This window comes from Scatophagus argus, chromosome 6 (genome assembly GCF_020382885.2).
Source record: "Scatophagus argus isolate fScaArg1 chromosome 6, fScaArg1.pri, whole genome shotgun sequence".
Lineage (NCBI taxonomy): Eukaryota > Metazoa > Chordata > Actinopteri > Scatophagidae > Scatophagus > Scatophagus argus.
The window spans coordinates 9,301,800-9,320,071 of record NC_058498.1 but is presented as its reverse complement, the minus strand read 5'-3'; the positions used below and the strand labels follow the sequence as shown (position 1 = coordinate 9,320,071).

General features: G+C 40.8%; 1 protein-coding gene across 14 annotated transcripts in view; it reads right to left on the bottom strand.

Moving 5' to 3' along the window:
* The window catches only part of ptprsa (protein tyrosine phosphatase receptor type Sa), a 224,716-nt gene that overhangs the window by 61,770 nt on the left and 144,674 nt on the right, over positions 1–18,272 (bottom strand). For 8 of the 14 annotated variants that reach the window (XM_046391868.1, XM_046391867.1, XM_046391873.1 and 5 more), the window contains 6 exons: positions 12,866–12,976; positions 10,468–10,479; positions 2,176–2,445; positions 1,392–1,973; positions 419–555; positions 132–276 (listed from right to left, as the gene is read on the bottom strand). In XM_046391868.1, the coding sequence (XP_046247824.1) occupies positions 132–276; positions 419–555; positions 1,392–1,973; positions 2,176–2,445; positions 10,468–10,479; positions 12,866–12,976 (1,257 nt within the window). The remainder of the gene's footprint in view (positions 1–131; positions 277–418; positions 556–1,391; positions 1,974–2,175; positions 2,446–10,467; positions 10,480–12,865; positions 12,977–18,272) is intronic. The other 6 variants (XM_046391870.1, XM_046391872.1, XM_046391878.1 and 3 more) reach the window with 1 other exon arrangement.

The following is an 18,272-nucleotide window of genomic DNA, read 5'->3' as shown; positions in this document are numbered from 1 at the left end:
AGACAAATAACCTAATTAGAAATTGCTTCAGTAAAGACATAAAATCATTTATCTGCTCTAGTGGTGAAAATCCCTTTGTTAGCCAAACCACAAAGCAAACAGGAGGTAAGACTGAATAACAGGCTACATACTGGCTTGTGAGGTCTTCTGTAATAAGTCGTTTGTGAATGCTCCGATGCCTTTATTGGAGACGGCTGCCAGGGAGAACTGGTACTCTGTGTTTGGGCGGAGACCTTGCACAACGTAGGAAGATGTGGGTGGAAATGTTTTCTTCAACTGTTGACAGAGGGTAAAGTTATTGACAAGCCTCAATATAAAATGGTTGAACAAAAATCGATTGTCACATCACGAAGACATGATGTATACCCCTCAGTGCAAAAGCCCCCTGAGATTTGAAAGGAAACATGAAAATTCTTGCCTGGGTGCCCAAACTGCGATCCATGTAGCGAAGTTCATAATTTATAATTCCTTCTTTCTCATAGGCAGGTTCCCAGGTCAGTTCAATACTGGTGTCAGAAACAGCACCAACTTGGAATTTAGATGGCTGACCTGGAACTGAAGAACACAGCAGAGGACATTATTGCAAGACCTTGTTGCTATAAATTAGTAAAGATATGAAAATTAATATTATACACATGGGAGGGTTACCACCCAGTCATCATTGGGAAAAAAAATTTAATAATGTGCCAGTAGAACTTTTTCCTGTTCAGTGATTTCTTAATAAAATAGCATATTTGTTATATATCAACTGACATGATGAGCCTAATAAGATCTGGCATAAAATGACCTCCGATTAGAGGAAATTAAATTGAGTTGAATAGATTATAGTGAAGTATAAAAGTTTGTGCTCCACTGATAAGCAGGCTCTAATTATGCTCTACTCATTGTGGGGTCTCTGAAGTTGGACATGTCTCCTTGTCCTAGTGTAGATGGAGAGAGTTCCCTCATCTCTGAAGCTGAGTTCTTGGTGCATTGCCAGATGCTGGTTGTTTTTCAATTTTAGCTTCTTTTTTTTTTCAGACTGCCATGATCAAACAGACTTTTGTCTTCATCTGCAGAGGCTGCAGATGTGTGAGTGAATCTTGCACAGCAGGAGAGAAAAGTTCTCTCTTTGGCACTGTGCATGGTCTGTTTAAAGTTTTAGAAAATAGACAGCGAGTGCAGAAAACCAGCTGAAAATGTTCTTCATTGGTTGTCAAAGTCTTCTCCTTAAGCAGAAGGCTGGAGAACAGGCGTAGAGTACAGTAGATTTCTATATAACTTATTTTCAACTTACTTAATAACTTAGTATCAGCAATATTTGAACATTAAACAGATGTTTATTATAAGTTGCTGTTACAGCGTTGTAATTCCATGTTAAAAAAAAAAAAAAAATGTTTTCATATCCTTACCTCCTTGTAATACTTTGACGTGAATGGGCTCTGAGAAGGGTCCATCTCCTACGGAAGTGAATGCTAGGACTTTGATTGTATATGTCTCCTGAGGAACCAGACTCTGGATAGTGGTAATGATGCTGTCCTGGACATTATGGATCTGCCAGAGGCTCATGGGCAGGGAGTCGTCCATGGTGTAATAAACACGGTAACCTTTGATCTGCCCATTGGGCTCCTCGGGCTCTTCCCAGCGCACCATCATGGTGTTTTGAGATATGATCTGGGCCTGGATGTTTCGTGGTGGACTTGCAGGGGCCTGTTCGCCAGTCCGGGTTTCTACTGGCTCACTGGGAGGACCCTGGCCGATTGTGTTGACGGCTGAGACGCGGATTTCATACTCTGTGTTGGGGTAGAGGCCACCAATGCTGTAACGTGTAGTTGTAATGTCATCCACCGTCTCATATTTGCTGTCTGGGGACTTGGCTTTATACTGGATGATATAGTATGTCACTGGGTCTGGGTTGCCCGAGTCCCAGGTGATGGTCACACTGGTGGCAGTAGTTTCAGTAACCACAGGGGTACCTGGAGGCTTGGGGAGAGCTGTTATGGTGACAAAACAGGAAGGAGAGAGGTAGCAGTTATCTATTATGACTCACTGGATGACTTTGTAGAAGAAGAGGAAAACCCAAGAACATTATAGCTATACACAGAGCAAGGACATTTTTTTTAAATACATTTGAGACTAAGCTGGAGTTTATCTCTTTAATAATTACCCTTCTTCACAAGCACAGTTATCTCTTACATTTAACAGTGATCTGCGCCACAGCTTCAATGATGCCAAGGCTGCTCATGGCCACGCAGGTGTAGTTGGCTGACTCACGAACGCTGCTCAGTTCGAGAACATTCCTGCCCACTGGCATCTCATCCTCTGGTGTCAAATCCTCTGAGTTCAGCATCCACTTGACATAAGGCATGGGCGAGCCCACTGCCACACATGTTATGTTCACACTGCCTCCGGGCATAATTTCCTGACTCGTTGGTGGAATGGAGAAGCGAGGAGGCACCCGCCGGACTGGGAGAAGGCATGAGGAAGGGGAGAGGATGACAAAAGAGGGCAAGGGAGTCAAAAAAAAAAAAGAGAAAAAGAGAGGTAACAAGAGAGGCAGATGAAAATGGACCCTTCTCAAGAAAATATTTAACACAAAGGGTTTAACATGTTAAATATGAACTGAAACACAATATAAAGGAAGTAGACTTTTCAAAACATAAAAAATATACAAATAATGAGAAGGAACTAAACTAACAGAACTGCTTCAACAACAATGTAGATTAACAATAAAGCAACGATTCATAGCAACAAGGTTCCATTGACCAATATTTGACCCATCACAGCACAATTAAAGACACAAAAATCTATTACGAGTTTCTCATCTTCGGAACTGAACTGCTGACATGTACATATATATTCAGCTACGACATAACCTGATCACCAAGTATGAAGGTGTATAGCAAAGGCCATGTGATAATGCTATCACATAAGGCCAACATGGCAACCTGGAACTTCCTGTCCTCTCAGGCACTCATGCCAGACAGGAAGTCTGCCATTACAGGCTTCTCCCACGTCACAGGAAGTGTAGGGTTACTGAGCTACTGACCATCTCTACATGGCCTCTAAACACACTCTAACGTGAGTTTGCACTTGACACCTGTCTCCTCTACCTAGATAGCTTAAAAGATGAGAAACTTTAATCAGATTTTTGTGGTTTAGGGTAGATCCACTGGACAAAGCCTTATTAAGATCTGACACGGTTCCATTGATAGATGCAGCTATCAGTTTCACAGACAGCATGCATAAATAGACCGAGGTAAACTAAGGAGTAAATGATAACAAAATCAGATATAAAAATTGAGATAAAATGCATAGAGGAATATAACTGAAGGATCGCTAGCATGCCCAGACAAAAGACGATTGGAGAGGAAAGAAGAAATACAAGGTAGAGGGTAAAGCATCTGAGGAGAGGATAGAGAGAAAGGGAACAGAGGAGCAAAGAATGACAGAGGAAGAAAAAGAGGGGAAGGTTTGGAGGAGGGTGAAGTGGGGGTAACCCGCTTCAATGCAGTGTAAACTTTGTTTTTCTCCAGCAAATGTGACAAAATGTGATGGTGGCACATTGTCACATCGCAGTCCCAGTTAACACAAAATAAGTATTGAGGAACAAGGTGTGTGCCTAGAAGTACATAGAAAAATAACTCTTGTTGTTGTGGCAAGAGAATCTACTTTCACAGAGTGTTGGAGTCAAGAACAGAACTGGATCAACAGGGAGTAGAAATCCAGAGAACAAGAACAAGAGATAGAGGGAGAGTGGAAGAGAAGGAAAGATGAATAAGGGCATAATGGTGGCTAAGAGAGGGAGACAAGGAGGAGCTCAAAACTCATGGATAGGATTTGAGTGGAAGGAGGTTGATAATGACTCTGAGACGCAGAGGAAGGACACGAAAGGTACTGTGTACTTTAATGTGTTTATGTCTATTTATATATATATATATCTAGATGTATATATATTTTGCGTTGGTATAGGCATGATGTGCGTGTGTACAGTATGCAAGAGTTAAAGAGTGAAAGAGTATGAGTTAGCAAAAAACACTATTCATGAGAGGCATCCCAGCAACCACTCGACAAATCTATTGTCATGCAAGAGGTGACCAAGTTCAACACGAAATAAGGACAAAGTGTTATACGATGCAGGGGTTTCCTTGCCTATATAAATCTTAAGTGAGAATTTATATGTTTTGACTGCCTAAGGCGAGTCAGACAAATGCCTGTTGATATTTGGTTGAATGTCTAACGGGCGGGAAAACCCTCTTGTGATAAAATTTAAATTCTACGACAGTTTTGACTTATTTGGAACAAAGAAACTTCAACAACATAACCAAAAAGATATAGACAACTGTACGGGACACTATGGGGGTCTTTAACTTTCTCATGTCACTCTATTGGTACAAACCAAAGCATGTACACTTATTTAATGTCAAAATGTTTGCTGGGATGCAAAGAAGGTCAAAAAGAGAGAGAGAAGCGAAATGGTGCAGATGTAGAAGTAAAAAAAAAAAAAATAAATAAAAAATGATTAACCAAATGGAAGAGCTGACTTAAGAAACAGACAGATAGACAAGACAGGGAAAGACAGGGACGAGAGACAACACACGAGGCAGAACAAAACAGACTCAAGCAGCAAGACAGCAGACAAGAAGACAGACAGAGGAAGACAGGCAGACAGACAGTGACGGATGACCACGCAGACATACTGTACAGTACGCAAAGGGGATGGATGGAAGGGGGGGGGTTAGGGTTCTCGAAGAAAGGGAAGGAGGAGGAGGAGGAGGAGGGCATAAGTGGGGGATAGAATAAGGAGACTGTGGTTCTAAATAAAATAAATAAAACAATAAAACAAAAGAAAACACAAAAGAAAAAAAAAAGAAAGACCATGGCTCAAAGTGGGTTTGGAGGTCTCACACACTGGGGCTTAAAATCAAGAATTAACTACACCTCCCCTCCTCACTTCCTTAAACAATGCACCTCAATGCAAATATAACTTCAGAAGTCTTGCAGTGGGCAGTGTGAGGTGTGTGTTGGGGTGGGGACTGGGGGGGGGGGGGGGGGGGGGATTCAGGGTGGGAAGACTGAAAGGGACATCAAGGATAGGTAGCATTCCAAAGTGCACCGTGTCGATCCAAATGGGATTCATATGATCGTTGCATGGGACAGTTTGACTTCTTAAGGGCACAAAAACCACCTACACACACTGAGGGAACGTTCACCTGAGAACTGACATTAACTGACCTGAGCACCATAACAATCACATACACATAATCTGTAGGGGCCAAGAATGTTGGTAAAAAAAAAACAAGCTAGCACTTTGTTCACTACTGTTACTGGTTTTTAACAGCCTCGTCATATTTAGTAATAGTAACAGCATTCTGTTACTGATTTATGAAACATGGACAGCCAACTACAGCTAGAGAATGACTCAAACATTGTTGCAGAGCTTCTGCAGCCAATGTCAGGCTTTTGATTTGTTCTCCTCTGTACTGCCCTGCATGCATCCTCTCGGTCCTGCAATTCACTGCCAATGTCAATTATGTTATCACACTGTGCAAGACATGACCTGACCTTAAGGGCAAAAAAATTATCACTGACCTTTGAGGAAATGTTCTCTTGTGGTACACAAAAATCAGACACTGATTTGGTGTAAAATGTACCAAGAAAAAAAAAAAGAATGATAGCAGACTCAAAGAGTACTCTAACCTTACAAAAATGCCAAATTATTATAGATTACAATCTAAATAAAGTGCACTTATGAGAAGAAAACATGGCTGTTTTTTTTTTTTATTTACAAAGAGAATCTGCTGTAAAGTATATCAAAGACTACCGACCTGCTCTGCCCTGACCTTACTATAAAAAAAATTAAACAGTGGGACATAGGGCCTTTTGTTTGAGATATCATGCTTTCCCTCATCATGACAGATATTATTGGAAAGTTAGGACGTCTATGTGAGGATATTCTAAAAAACATGTTGAACTGGAAAATAGGCAAAAAAAAGCTCCTCATGTTGGGACAGAAAATACATCTACATTCTAATTTGTCAAAAAATGCCTAATGAAACAACAAAGGTGAAAGGGCAGCCCATTCCTCACACGGACATGCATGGGTATGACTATGGCATGAGTGACATATACAGGTGCGCCCTCATCCACTTGGGCAGACACCAGGGAACCAATACAATCCAAAAAATGTCACCCAAGCCCATCCAAGCATGCCGTTCATTCCCAAATATAGCATTGTTTCAGACACACACACACACACACACACACACACACAATCAAATTAAAGAAACCAAATGAAACTGAACAAATCCACAAAAAGAACTAAGTCCGAACAGCATAGACAGTACTATAGTGCAGCTGTGTTTAAGTGGTATGCATCAATACTATTAGATGTTTTTCAGCTATGATTTGTCTCTGCTTGAATTTTGCCTCCAATCCAAAAGAATGGTGAAAAATTAATAGGACAAATTAACAGGGTCTGTTTTTTAGGGAAAATGTCCAATACAAATGTGTCTGGTGGTGCACTTCTCTCCCTGGGGCTCAGGTCAGCCAATGGACCGGGAGCTGTAGCGGCTGAGTGAATGAGGTTTCCCCACAGGAAGATGTCTATGTTCACCTCTGAGTACTACACTGTCAGGCCAACGTGGCACCTGATACCAGCTGCCTGCCAAATGTTGGTAACGTTTGGCAGGTGGCTACTCAGCAAAATCTGAAATATACAAATCACTGATTCAATACACAAAACCTTCCTGCTTAAAAGTTGGCACTGGGGTGCTCTATAACGATGGATAGGTGAACACACTACAATTTGGAAAACATGGTTAATGGAAAGCTGGAGGGGAGGGGGAAGGGGGGGTCTGACTGTCAACAGCATGCACGTTGTGTTTGGTTACAACAGAAGATCAAAAGCTCAAGGTCAGTTCACACTACCGCATTTTACACTATATCTTAAAGCCCAGTAGACATGTGGCTGAACAACAATAACCGTGTGTCTGTACTGACAGACTCATGCAAAAGAGTCACTGCACTGTCATTAGCCATACAGGACCATATGAAAGGAGTGAACATTGAAGTGGAATGTGTAACTATGAAATGCCAACAGTCTGGCTAGCTCTCAAAAGCTGTGTGAGTGTGTGTGTATGGATGGCACCTACCCTATCCTACCTTTAAAATGTAGTGCCAGTGAAACAAACCAAAATAAAGAATCCCAATTGCATGGACAGGCTCCTCATTCACAGAGACCAGGAGCCCAGCCGGCCCATTTGGAATTAAGAGAAAATAAAATAAACATATACCTTTTGTTTGGACTACTAACAACATATAATCTTGTTTCAAGCCCCAATGTGGAGAGAAAGACAAGAAGCCTTACAGTGGACGAGGTGAAAAGCAGTCGAGAGAGAACGCCAGAGTACTGCACTAACTCTAATAGTGGGCGGTGTTGTGGAGGGATTTGTGCCAAAAAACAGAGGTCAGAAGGTGGACATTATCGGCCATTTTGGTGAGGCAGTTTTTACTGCCCCAAAATGAAGGGGGAAGCCAAAATAATGTGCAGCCTTTAGTGTCACCTTGAAGCTGAGATTACACCCTCTTGCTGCCTGAGGACACAGGCGCAGTATGGAGATCCTTTAGTCACACTTGCTGGGTGAGGCCTACGGCATTTACATATAAGCTGCAGGGGTCGGCTTGTATTAACATACCTTGGCTGCGCCAATGCTAAACAGTCACTATTGGTGGCTCATCAAAATGTAAATTGTTACCTAAAGGAAACTGAGAGGAATCATGGCAGGGATATCTAATAATAGAAAGCAGTGGATTGAGGGGATTTCAGAGTGTATCACTTTTTTCTATTGATTTACAGGTAGATGACAAGCAGCCAAATGATACTGTCAGTATGTCCTCTCACTGTGTTGATCCTTTCAGTGAATATTATCAGTCCGATTGACAAAGGGAATGTATTCATGTATTTGCATTGGAATTATAGATAATTTTGTTTTGTATGAAAACTAAACAGACTTCTTACACCAACATGAGGTTTTGTGGCGGGAGGGGGTTAGTTATTTACTTCAGGACTCCTTGAGACAAACATCTAATAGAGATGGCAGAATTTTGCTTTGGCGAGTGAGAACATAAGGTGTAATCTAGCTTTCTTTCCCAACGTTACACACAAATGCATAGCAGGACATGCAAGCACATTCAAAATCAGGCAGATACCTTTGTAGGAGGGCAAACATGCACATGCTTACATCTCAGCGCAGTCTTTCTGCATCAGTGTTATTCTTAGGACTTACAATTAAAATCTGAATGTGGACGTCAGAATTTCGTTATCATTAATCATTGAATGATCATTAAGAAATGACAGATTGTGGACTGGCAGCTTTCACAGACTCAACTGCTACAATTACTGACACAAAGTTATTTTTATAGCCAATTGGTACATTGAGATGTTGGAATTGAAACCCTCATTTGGGTCTGGGATACATTTTAGATCAGAGGGAATGATTCTATTTGTCAAATGACTTGCCTTAAGGAAAAATTTTGTGGCTGGTGCAATGGAAAGAAATGGCATGAATGTAGAAGACCGGCGCCAAAAATATATCAGCTATATTCAGCACCTTCTCAAAGGAAACACTGGCTAACATTTATTTATTTATTTTACTTATTTACTAATAATTTTGGGGCTTAGTGCGGCTCATATATACTCTTTACAAGCAAATATTCTCAAAAATGTAAAGATGCCCACAAGATGCCCTTAAGCCCAAATATCTTTGGCCTCCAAGTAAGAAGACTTACAGATTTTGGAGCAGAGAAAAACATATGTACTCCTATGGATGAAGCATGAAAATTGCTAATTTGTTTTCTGTTGGAACAGCAGTCATTTTCAATATGACTTTCAGTTACTTCAGAGAGATTGGTCCAATCCCTTGGAGATCGGCTCACTCTGACAGCCACACATACTCCCACTCTCAGAGGAGACTGAAGTCTGTTATCTCTTCTACATGAATGAATGATATGTTTGATCTGCTGAGACTTGTTGAGCCACGCGTAATACTCCTAGCCAAAAATCGTGGTTCCTTTCCAAAAATATGTACCTTGTGCATTTATAAGACCAGCGGAGCCATAAAATTTATAGGCAAGCTCACTGCAGCAGGTGACATGAGAGGCCTTTTTCAGCTGAAAATCTGGTGTGCATGCTGGTGCTAACATTTGGGTAAAATGCTTCAAGTGATGACAGGAAGTTGGCACAAAGCCAACTGCAACATAAAGCAGTGAGCAATATCTCCAATTCATTTAGCATTTTCTCCTCATTATTGTTGTAAGCCTACAGTACGAATGCTTCAAAAACTAACTGCGTAGCGCTGCAGCCCACTTTGAGAATCTTCATTACTTTAGTCACATCAAGCTGAAAATCAATTCTTTTCTATGAGTGTGTGTACGAGGGATGGAAGGCTTTTGAATAATAAATTATAATCTGATTGAGTGTCGTGACTGCGAGGGAACACAAACAGCAGTCACTCAACAAAACCAATCACATTGAGCTACCGCAAAATAAAAGTATCTTTGGGCACCCGCTAAGCAACAGCAAATGTGATGTCGAAGTCATTATATTGTTATTGATCCACACGACACTGTAAATGGAGCCCCTAATGGCTGCCTGAAATCACCATGGAACCCAATCAGACCAAATCAAGTCTAATTTTGTCAGTAATGGGTCGCCATAAACAAGATGACAGGAACACTGGCTGTACACACACTTATTATTTCATTCGGCATTTGCACTCCGAGACTCAAGAAGCAGAGCAGCATCACTTTGAAAAAGAAATACATAATCTCACAAACAAATAAACCACTAAAAGACAAATATTTCAAACAGAAGAGTAAGTTCAGGAACAGAACTGAAACAAAAGGAAAACACACAAACACAACACTGTAATCACAACACAAAAGTGAACTAAATAAAGGAAAGCCAAAAAGGGCTGTATCAGGAAAAACGCTTGGAGAGAAACCAACAAAAGAGAAGGAAACAATTAAACAAAAGACAGGGAATGCAAAAAGAAAAAGACCAAGACGGCCAAAGGGATTCTGTACAGGCATGCAAGTGCAGTTACATTCTCCCATCATGCAACAGGTGTTGTTATTTACACGTGCTGGGTTTCCATGACAACACGTGCAAGAAAGCCTTTAAGTGCAGAAGCAATACCAAAGGATGCAAAACGAGAAAAGGCCCCACAATGCAAACATAAAAGTAAATTAACAAGACCCGAGCTAATCGGGTTTGCTTTCATCATTTCTCCCTTGGAAATAAAGAAACATTTCTTTCATAATCATTTAGCAGTTTGGATTAACTGATTAGTATTTATTCAAATTAGTAATGAATCGAGCTCTGTAATAGGCAAATACAGCTAAAATTTTTCAACATGTTGAATTTTTTTTTTTTTTTTTTTTTTCAAATGTGGGTTAAAAAAAGTAAAAAAGAAAAAACACACCAACCTTCTCGAAGCTCTGAGGGATGTAAAGGGGTTGATGCAGAACACAATGACATGAGGAGAAGAGAAAAATAGGGGAAACACAGAGAGAGTAAAAAAAGCCACCTCAAGGTGTTTAGCTGCAGCTACATTTCCCTTTTCTTTAATCTTTTTTCCTCCTTTTCCCTTGCCCCAGCTATCAGTGACACCGTCTTGAAAGTACACTTGCCTGCCCCCCCCCCACCTCCCACTTAAATAAACTTTGAACCAAAACAATCAGATTCACCCCAGTGGCCACACTGTCACTTGGAAAGAGAAAAAAAAAATAGTGAGGCGCCACTGGAGTCAAATCAAGCGTACCATACTCATAATTCAAAATTTCACAAGCTCCTTATAGCCACAAGGACAGGCTCCTGTGGTGGCCGTATTTGCTTTTGTTAGAGAAGGAAACCAAATAAAGAGAAAATAAAGAAAAACTAATGAGAGATAGAAAAGAAAAAAGACACAGTTTGGGCTGAAATTAGCAGCTGCAGTTTAAGACAGTTACAGTAAATGTTGTTAGAAGCCAATCAGCTGAACAGTGATCATGGTTTCTACTCGGGTAATAGTCTCAATTTGCGCTAGTAAAGTATGCAACAGACACAGTCTAGGATTGTTATCTTGTTTTGTGCTGTCCTGAAAATGGATCCCTACCACAGCTGCTAATCTCGAGTGCATTTCGCTTTGTGAACAAAACATAGTCAACATCAAGTATCAGAATTGATTGACAAAAGTTAACTGAAAACAGACAAAGGTTGACACCATCAAGGCATAACAAGTGTGTTACATAGTGTGGAAGTACCTGAGCAATTATGACCCTTGTGTATTCTTTTAAAGGCATGCTGATGGAGCCAGTGTTCATGGAGATTGCATGAATTGTTGGAAATGATATCAGGGTATAGCTGTGTGACCAAAGGAACTACTAAAAAGTCTGGTGCTATGTCAAAAAAATGTTCCCATTGTTATTATTTAATTACTCCTGTAGAGCTCTTAACTGTAATTTGCCATGCACCTTTTAATTTCTATCATGCTGTACACGAACAAGGTGCATAGCTACTTGAAATTAAGTGTCACTGCATCACAGCGGAGACAGCATGAGCCTCCAGGATGAATGCTGGCAAGAAGAGACTAATCTTGAAGAACCATTTTTTACCTTCTACTCCTCACAGTTGAATTTTCTTCCCCACACTGCTACTTCACAGGATATGATAATAGCAATAATAATGAAAAAGCAGCTCCCTGACCCATTTTATAATGTCAGAGTAGTGAATTATTTATTGGGAACAAAGTTATTTGGTACACAGCAGAGGGAACAAACTGAGCAGATACCGAAGCATCTTTATTTAATATGCACAATATAAATAATGCATGTCGAAAATGCATCTGCTTCAATTTATCAAAGCTCCCTCAACAGGGATTCATTGTCATTTAGCATTAGTGGTAAAGGCTAGGCTTTTGTCTTCATTACCTGTTTCCTATGAAACTCAACGTTCCCTGTGACTGTTTGTTTTTCATATCTTCACTTTGCTGGAACATGCCAGCCAAAATTACTACTGACTGTAAAAGGCTTTTTAAAAGATAATACCCCAAAGCAGAGACAGGGGAATACTATAGATTTATGCTCCGGAACACCACGAAGAGAAAGAAGAGGAAGTGCACTATTTATAACCTATGCGATAGAGCATTTTTTTATGTAATACAGAGCAGCTGATAACAGTACTTTTCTATTAATTCATCACAAGGAAATCCTTTTTACCCCCCAGTCTGGAGACGGCGAATGGGGGTGAGATTTTGATTAGTGGGCATTGATACCTCACCACTCAATCAAAATCAAGACTTACCGTTGTGCTCCTGTACCTGAAAAGGAAAACTAATCAAAAAGAAGTCCTTCCCGACTCTTTTTGGAGGTGGGGGGGGCGGGGGTTCCATAACTTTGACGAAGAGGGGGAGGACATTTTATCGGGCACACAGTTACAGATAAAAGGCGTCTTACAACTGATAAAGTAAAGACATACGGCTTGTTGTGCTACACATTTCCTTCCGAGTGAGTAGGGGAGGGCATTCAAAGACAAAATGGAGCATAACATCATAACAGAGAAGAACATTAGTTGGTCAATTATAGTTTTACATTTGGAAGTTTCAGTGCATATGAAATTACATTTATGGGCAGGCAATACTATCAATGCTAGAAAATTTATATTACTCGGGTAATGCTATTTTGCAAAATACATTTTGTGCAAATACAGCTGGGCTAGAATGGAAGCAATTATCATTTGTTAAGCTCAACAGTAATGCCACTGAGCTGCACTGTGCAGACATTTTAGTTAGAATGGGTGGATGTTTTAATTTTTTTGGCCTGGATCTGGGGCCGGGTTTCTCCCTACCTCGCACATAAAGGTTAGCAGGGGACGAGTAGCGCACGCCTTCCACATTAGACGCCACGCACTCGTACTTCCCCTGGTCGGTCTCCTCGCTGTTCTCAATCTGCAAGGCACCTGGGAAATGACAAAATCCAACAAAGACAAAGAGGGAGGGGGGAGAGAGTGAGAAAGAGAGAAAGAAAGCAGGGAAGAAATGATTAGTTGATCTGTCAGTGGCAGTACATGAAGGAGTCAGACAATCTTCTTAACGGAGGATATCTTGAATTTCTCAGGACCATTTTGTCAAAAAGTGTTTCTCTCTGCAATGATAATACAGAACGCCATGACAAACAGGGTTCCTCTCCAGCCTCAGCCATCCCACATATAAAAAGAAGATAAATTAAATAAATACAAATGTGGACTGAATCAGTCACACTGAATTTATGGGTTGATCTGTTGTCGAAAAAGGTAGTGGAATGCGATCTCTTAAAAAACATGTGATGTGGACAAAGCAATGATGTAAGTGTGATCAAAGTTAAAGCAGAGCTATGATGAGATGCTCCTGTAAACTCAGTCAGATTAACAAATCGTCCTCTGCGTAGCACTCTCCAAGGGACAGGTTGTGTGTGCTCGGGGAAGTGGGGTCGTGGGAAAATATCATCTGTCATTTACAGCAGTTCATGTCCAAATGACCATTCGCACGGTGCAAACAGCAGTGGATCAGCTCGTCTCCAGTTTAACAGCTTGTATTACAAACACTAAAGCAATCCTCACATTTTAGCTTATAAACCAGTGGTTCTTAACCTTGTGGAGGTACCGAACCCCACCAGTTTCATATGCGTATTCACCGAACCCTTCTTTAGTGAAAAATAAAATATGATTTTTTTCAAAGTCAAGACATAGGCATATGTTTTTTTCTACTGAGCGCGCTAAATTCCCCACAGCACTGATTGGCAAGCAATGTAATGTGATCATCTGCAGCCAGTGATGGCCAAGCGGGGCATGTCATCACAAATTGACACGATGAGTCGGGTGTGTCTTGACCTCCGCGGCAGAGGCTCCGCCGAACCCCTGAGACCGACTCATCGAACCCCTAGGGTTCGATAGAACCCAGGTTAAGAACCACTGTTATAAACATATAGGTATGAGATTTTTAAGTATATGATGCCAAGCTGCTGCTCTTGAATGTATTAAAATTTGACATGCTCTGTTGAATTCTCATACATTTATCCTCTCCTTTTATACCCATATTGTCACATTTTCGTGCGCACAGTTTTGTATCTGTTTTTGTAATTTTCTATGTGCAAATAAACTCAATCTAAATGATACAACACTGGATAAGGGGCATGGGGGACGGAGGAGGGAGGTGAAATGAGCGTCAGATCATTCCTCGTTAGAGCGCTGTTGATGGCACTTCCTGATGATATCATTAGGGCTTCTGGCTGGCTCAGCAGACAGATTGCAGCCCAGGCCTCCCTGACAAACACAGCACCATCACTCGTTAACGTTTAGCCAGGAAGCATCAGTATGCCAGCCGCTGCCCAGGATGCTTTGTAATATACCATAACCTACTCCATCACAGCAGCAAGCGGAGGGAACACAATGTTGTACACAGCTACTATTCTGGAACATTGGTCTAATAACGTTTTTCAGCTGTGCCACAAATGAGACCATCGATCCTGCTTAATTATCAAGATTAGTCACACTTCCACCTTGGCCACAGCCTAATACTCTAAGAGTATTTTACACCTTGGAGTCAGTACAAAGATATCTACTGTCAAAAAAACAAACAAACAAACAAAAAACAAAAAGAAAACAGACCTGAAGCTACTACAATCTATACTCTATTTTCTGCTTCTCTTCATTTCCCTCTACAGCTCAGATCATCCTCATCCCCCCTGAGGGAACTGTTCCTGGCACACAGCTCATGAACCAAATGAAAACGTCTACCTGCAGAGTGCAGGTGGTGGAGTCTTCTCTCTGCGCTTATGCAGGGATCTGATTTGGATGTGTTTGATGTACGCTTGGAACAGCAAATGCCAGCCCGGTGGCAGGTGGGTTGGAATGTGCTCAGAAGCGTAGCGCTTCAACACTAGGGAGACCACAAAGCAAGGACTATATGAACTTCAACTCCAGGTGGGCCGTTCCAACAAGCTGTGCCAGCGGCTCCTCAGCCTTGGTCTTTGCGCTAAATTCTAAAATCTTTTGGAAGGGTGAAGTTGGTGCAGATTTTTTCAGTGCTTCATAAATAATAATGCTGAAGGGCTTGTGGTGGGACGAAGTCCCCTTCTTGTTGACTGTTACCAAAAAGTTAAATCAGAAAAAATGTCGTGTATTTCATATATTTTCATTCCAGTTGCTGAAGGGCCAATGCTTCTAATAAATATAAATGTCTTTGTCTGAAAATAATATTCAATGAATGTCATCTGAAGGTCAACAAATCAAAACCACCAACATGTGAGTGGGTGACGGATAATGAGCCAAAACAAAATTAATTGAGAGCCAATTAAAATCAACGTTGGCTGCTGTGAATTGTACCTCCTGGCAAGAGAGAGAGAGGGAAAGGAGAGAAATGCAGGAGTCTTTGAGGGGACAGAGGGAGTTTCATCTGCTCCTCGCCATCTTTGTTGGAGGCTCCGTGCTAGGTGGTGTTATCTATTGTTTCCAAACCCATACTGGCTTCATTACATATTCTAGCTATTATTCAGTGGAGCTGTGAAGAGCACATAAAAACCAGTGGAACACAGAGAGAGTGCGATCAAGTGAGGTAGGAAAAAAGCGAGAAAGACAAAGGCAGCAAACAGAAGCAAGGAAGATGGGAGACAGAGACAACAAAAGTGGAGAAACAACGAGAGAGAAAGAGGAATGGAGGTTTATCCTGATTCAAATAGCTTGATTCTTATTTTCTTTCTTATACTTATGTCTTATTATTCTGCATTAAAACTGAAGAAGAGAAAATAATGTTTGACTCTTGAGCACAGAGATCATTCTTGTGAAAATCTGGACAAGTTATCATAAACTGGATTAGTTAATACCAACAAAAATTGAAGAATTTAATCGTACACGTTACAAATTACGTCGGTGTGAATGAGTGGTCGATGAAGGAAGCTCAGTGCCAAAACTGGAGAAGGAGAGGAACAGAGAAGGGAAAAGAGAGAGGGAGCGCAACAGAGAAATCACAACTTCATTCTATTCTGAGATGCTTTATGCTGCCCTCTCCGTCAGATTTGCACATAGTGGAGATGCAATATCCCGCTGGTGTTACATGTGTTGTGTCCCACCGTGTGAGCTGCTCTTTTGTCATCTCCTTCATCATTTGTTGTCTTCTACCCCACGGCTTTGTCTTTTGGACACAAAATAAGTTAAATTTAAAATCAATCCAATGATGTAATTAATGATCTCTGAGGCCATACATTGGAATGACATTTTTTTTTTCTGGTGAACAGACAGTCATTTTAAAGCTTGAAAATACTAACATTTAAAGATAACAGCCCTCTAAGGGGTTTTAACATACAAATCCAAATGGGCCTCTATGAGGATCTTTGATGTCCTATCTCCAGCAGCCTTATGCACATGCATGTGTGCCTACAAAACAAACTCCACCCTTTGAAAACCCTTGTCACCAGCATGGGTCTCTTTCCTATCATTTCCTATTGTCTTCTCAAAAAAAATCACTTTACTCTGTGTTTTGCATAATTGGACTCTGTCTACCCTGGTAGTCTGTGGCTCACCAGAGAGAGAGTGACGGAGAGAGGGTGGCCAATGGCATTTTTTTTCTTCTATCAAGAAAAGACAAAACATGAGGAATTAAATAAATGCAAAAATTATCTTTTACAAAAACACAATAAAAAGCATCCTGACTGTTCACTCAATATGCATTCGCTGATAAAGACTTGCCTAGCGACAAGCAGCAATTTCTGGTGTCGCTCACAAAATGGCCGTACTGAGTCCTCCGTGGGGCCTAATGACATGTCTTCCCTGTCTCCAGCTATGAAGTCTTATCACAATCACAGCAAATGCAAAAACGACCAAAGACCTCTTTTTTTTGTGGGTTTCATAAGGAAAAAATGAAGTAAGTCAACTGCTCTGCTTTCCAAGAGATGGTCTGATTAAAAAAATATATATATATATATAATATACATGATATTGACAACATTTGACTGTCTCTATTGACTGCTTCAGAAAGAAAACAAAAATGTGCTTTAATGCAAATACGAATATAACCTCTGCAGGTACAGCAGTACTGCAAAAAGATATCATTTGAAATATTCTTTCATTCGACAAGTAACTACTTTATGAAATATTAAGTTTTCTTACAAAAAATACTGCATGTTTTACATTGTAAATCTACTATTAAGAGGGGCCTGCAGTAGTAAGGCAAGTACAACTTTACTTGCTACTTTATCTGGTTCAAGGACACTTCAAAACAACACATGAATGTTGTGGGCACTAAACCTAAGATCTGACAATGACCAGGACAGTCTCTCAGTCCGCTTACAGGCCACACTGACCACCCGTACACCTCAGGAGGCACCGCCCCTGCTGAGCAATAATTCACATTTTTCTGGGTCAGAGGAGAAAAGATTGGTGTCATTATTTCTGTCTGTCTCATTCAGTGATGTATGCTCCACCATTAAGATCCAAAAAAAAAGAAAAAAAAAAAACACTGACCATAATTCAGGCAAATAAAGTCCCTGATAATAATGACATCACCTCCATGTGGACCAATTAGTCCCCATCTCAGTCAAAGTGACCCTTCCTTCCCACCAACACTCACAACCTCCAGCCTCCACTGCTACCCAGTCCTGGCTGTCTTGCAGCATGTTCACTACCTTCATCCATTCCATAAAGAAGGCTGTAATGGGCAGTGGGTGTGGGATATTTGTCCCAGCCATGACAGCTGCCCTGGTTAACAGCGCTGCATGCCGCAGGCTGATCTGATGAGGAGCACTGAGGTGCCAGGGTGTGATAACAAAGAGGACTGCCTGGGTAGAGTTCAACAAATACAGGCCAATTGAAGGCCAATTCAGTTTCTGAAGCAGGAATTCTTATACTGAAGCTGTTTAGAGCAGATTATATTGTGCCTGTAATCTTTAGTATATTAAGATCTAGCTCTTCAAGGCAGGGGCTATACACCTATCTATTCAATGCAAAGACAAACTGAGAAGTTTCGCTACATTTAAACAAAAGCTGGTCCCTGGAGGTTTCCAATGCTAAGCTGTAGACTGGAAGGAAATATATCACAAACTATCAAATTTTAAGTGAATGTCTATGTTGACAAACCTATACATAGAGAGATATAGTTAGTTAATATAGGTAGTTGTTGGAAAAAGTGTGAGAAACTCAGAAACTGAGATACAGAAAAAGGAAAAAAGGCAGAGTCTCTCATTAATGAGAGATGCAGTAGAACAACAGAGAGAAAAAAAGAAAG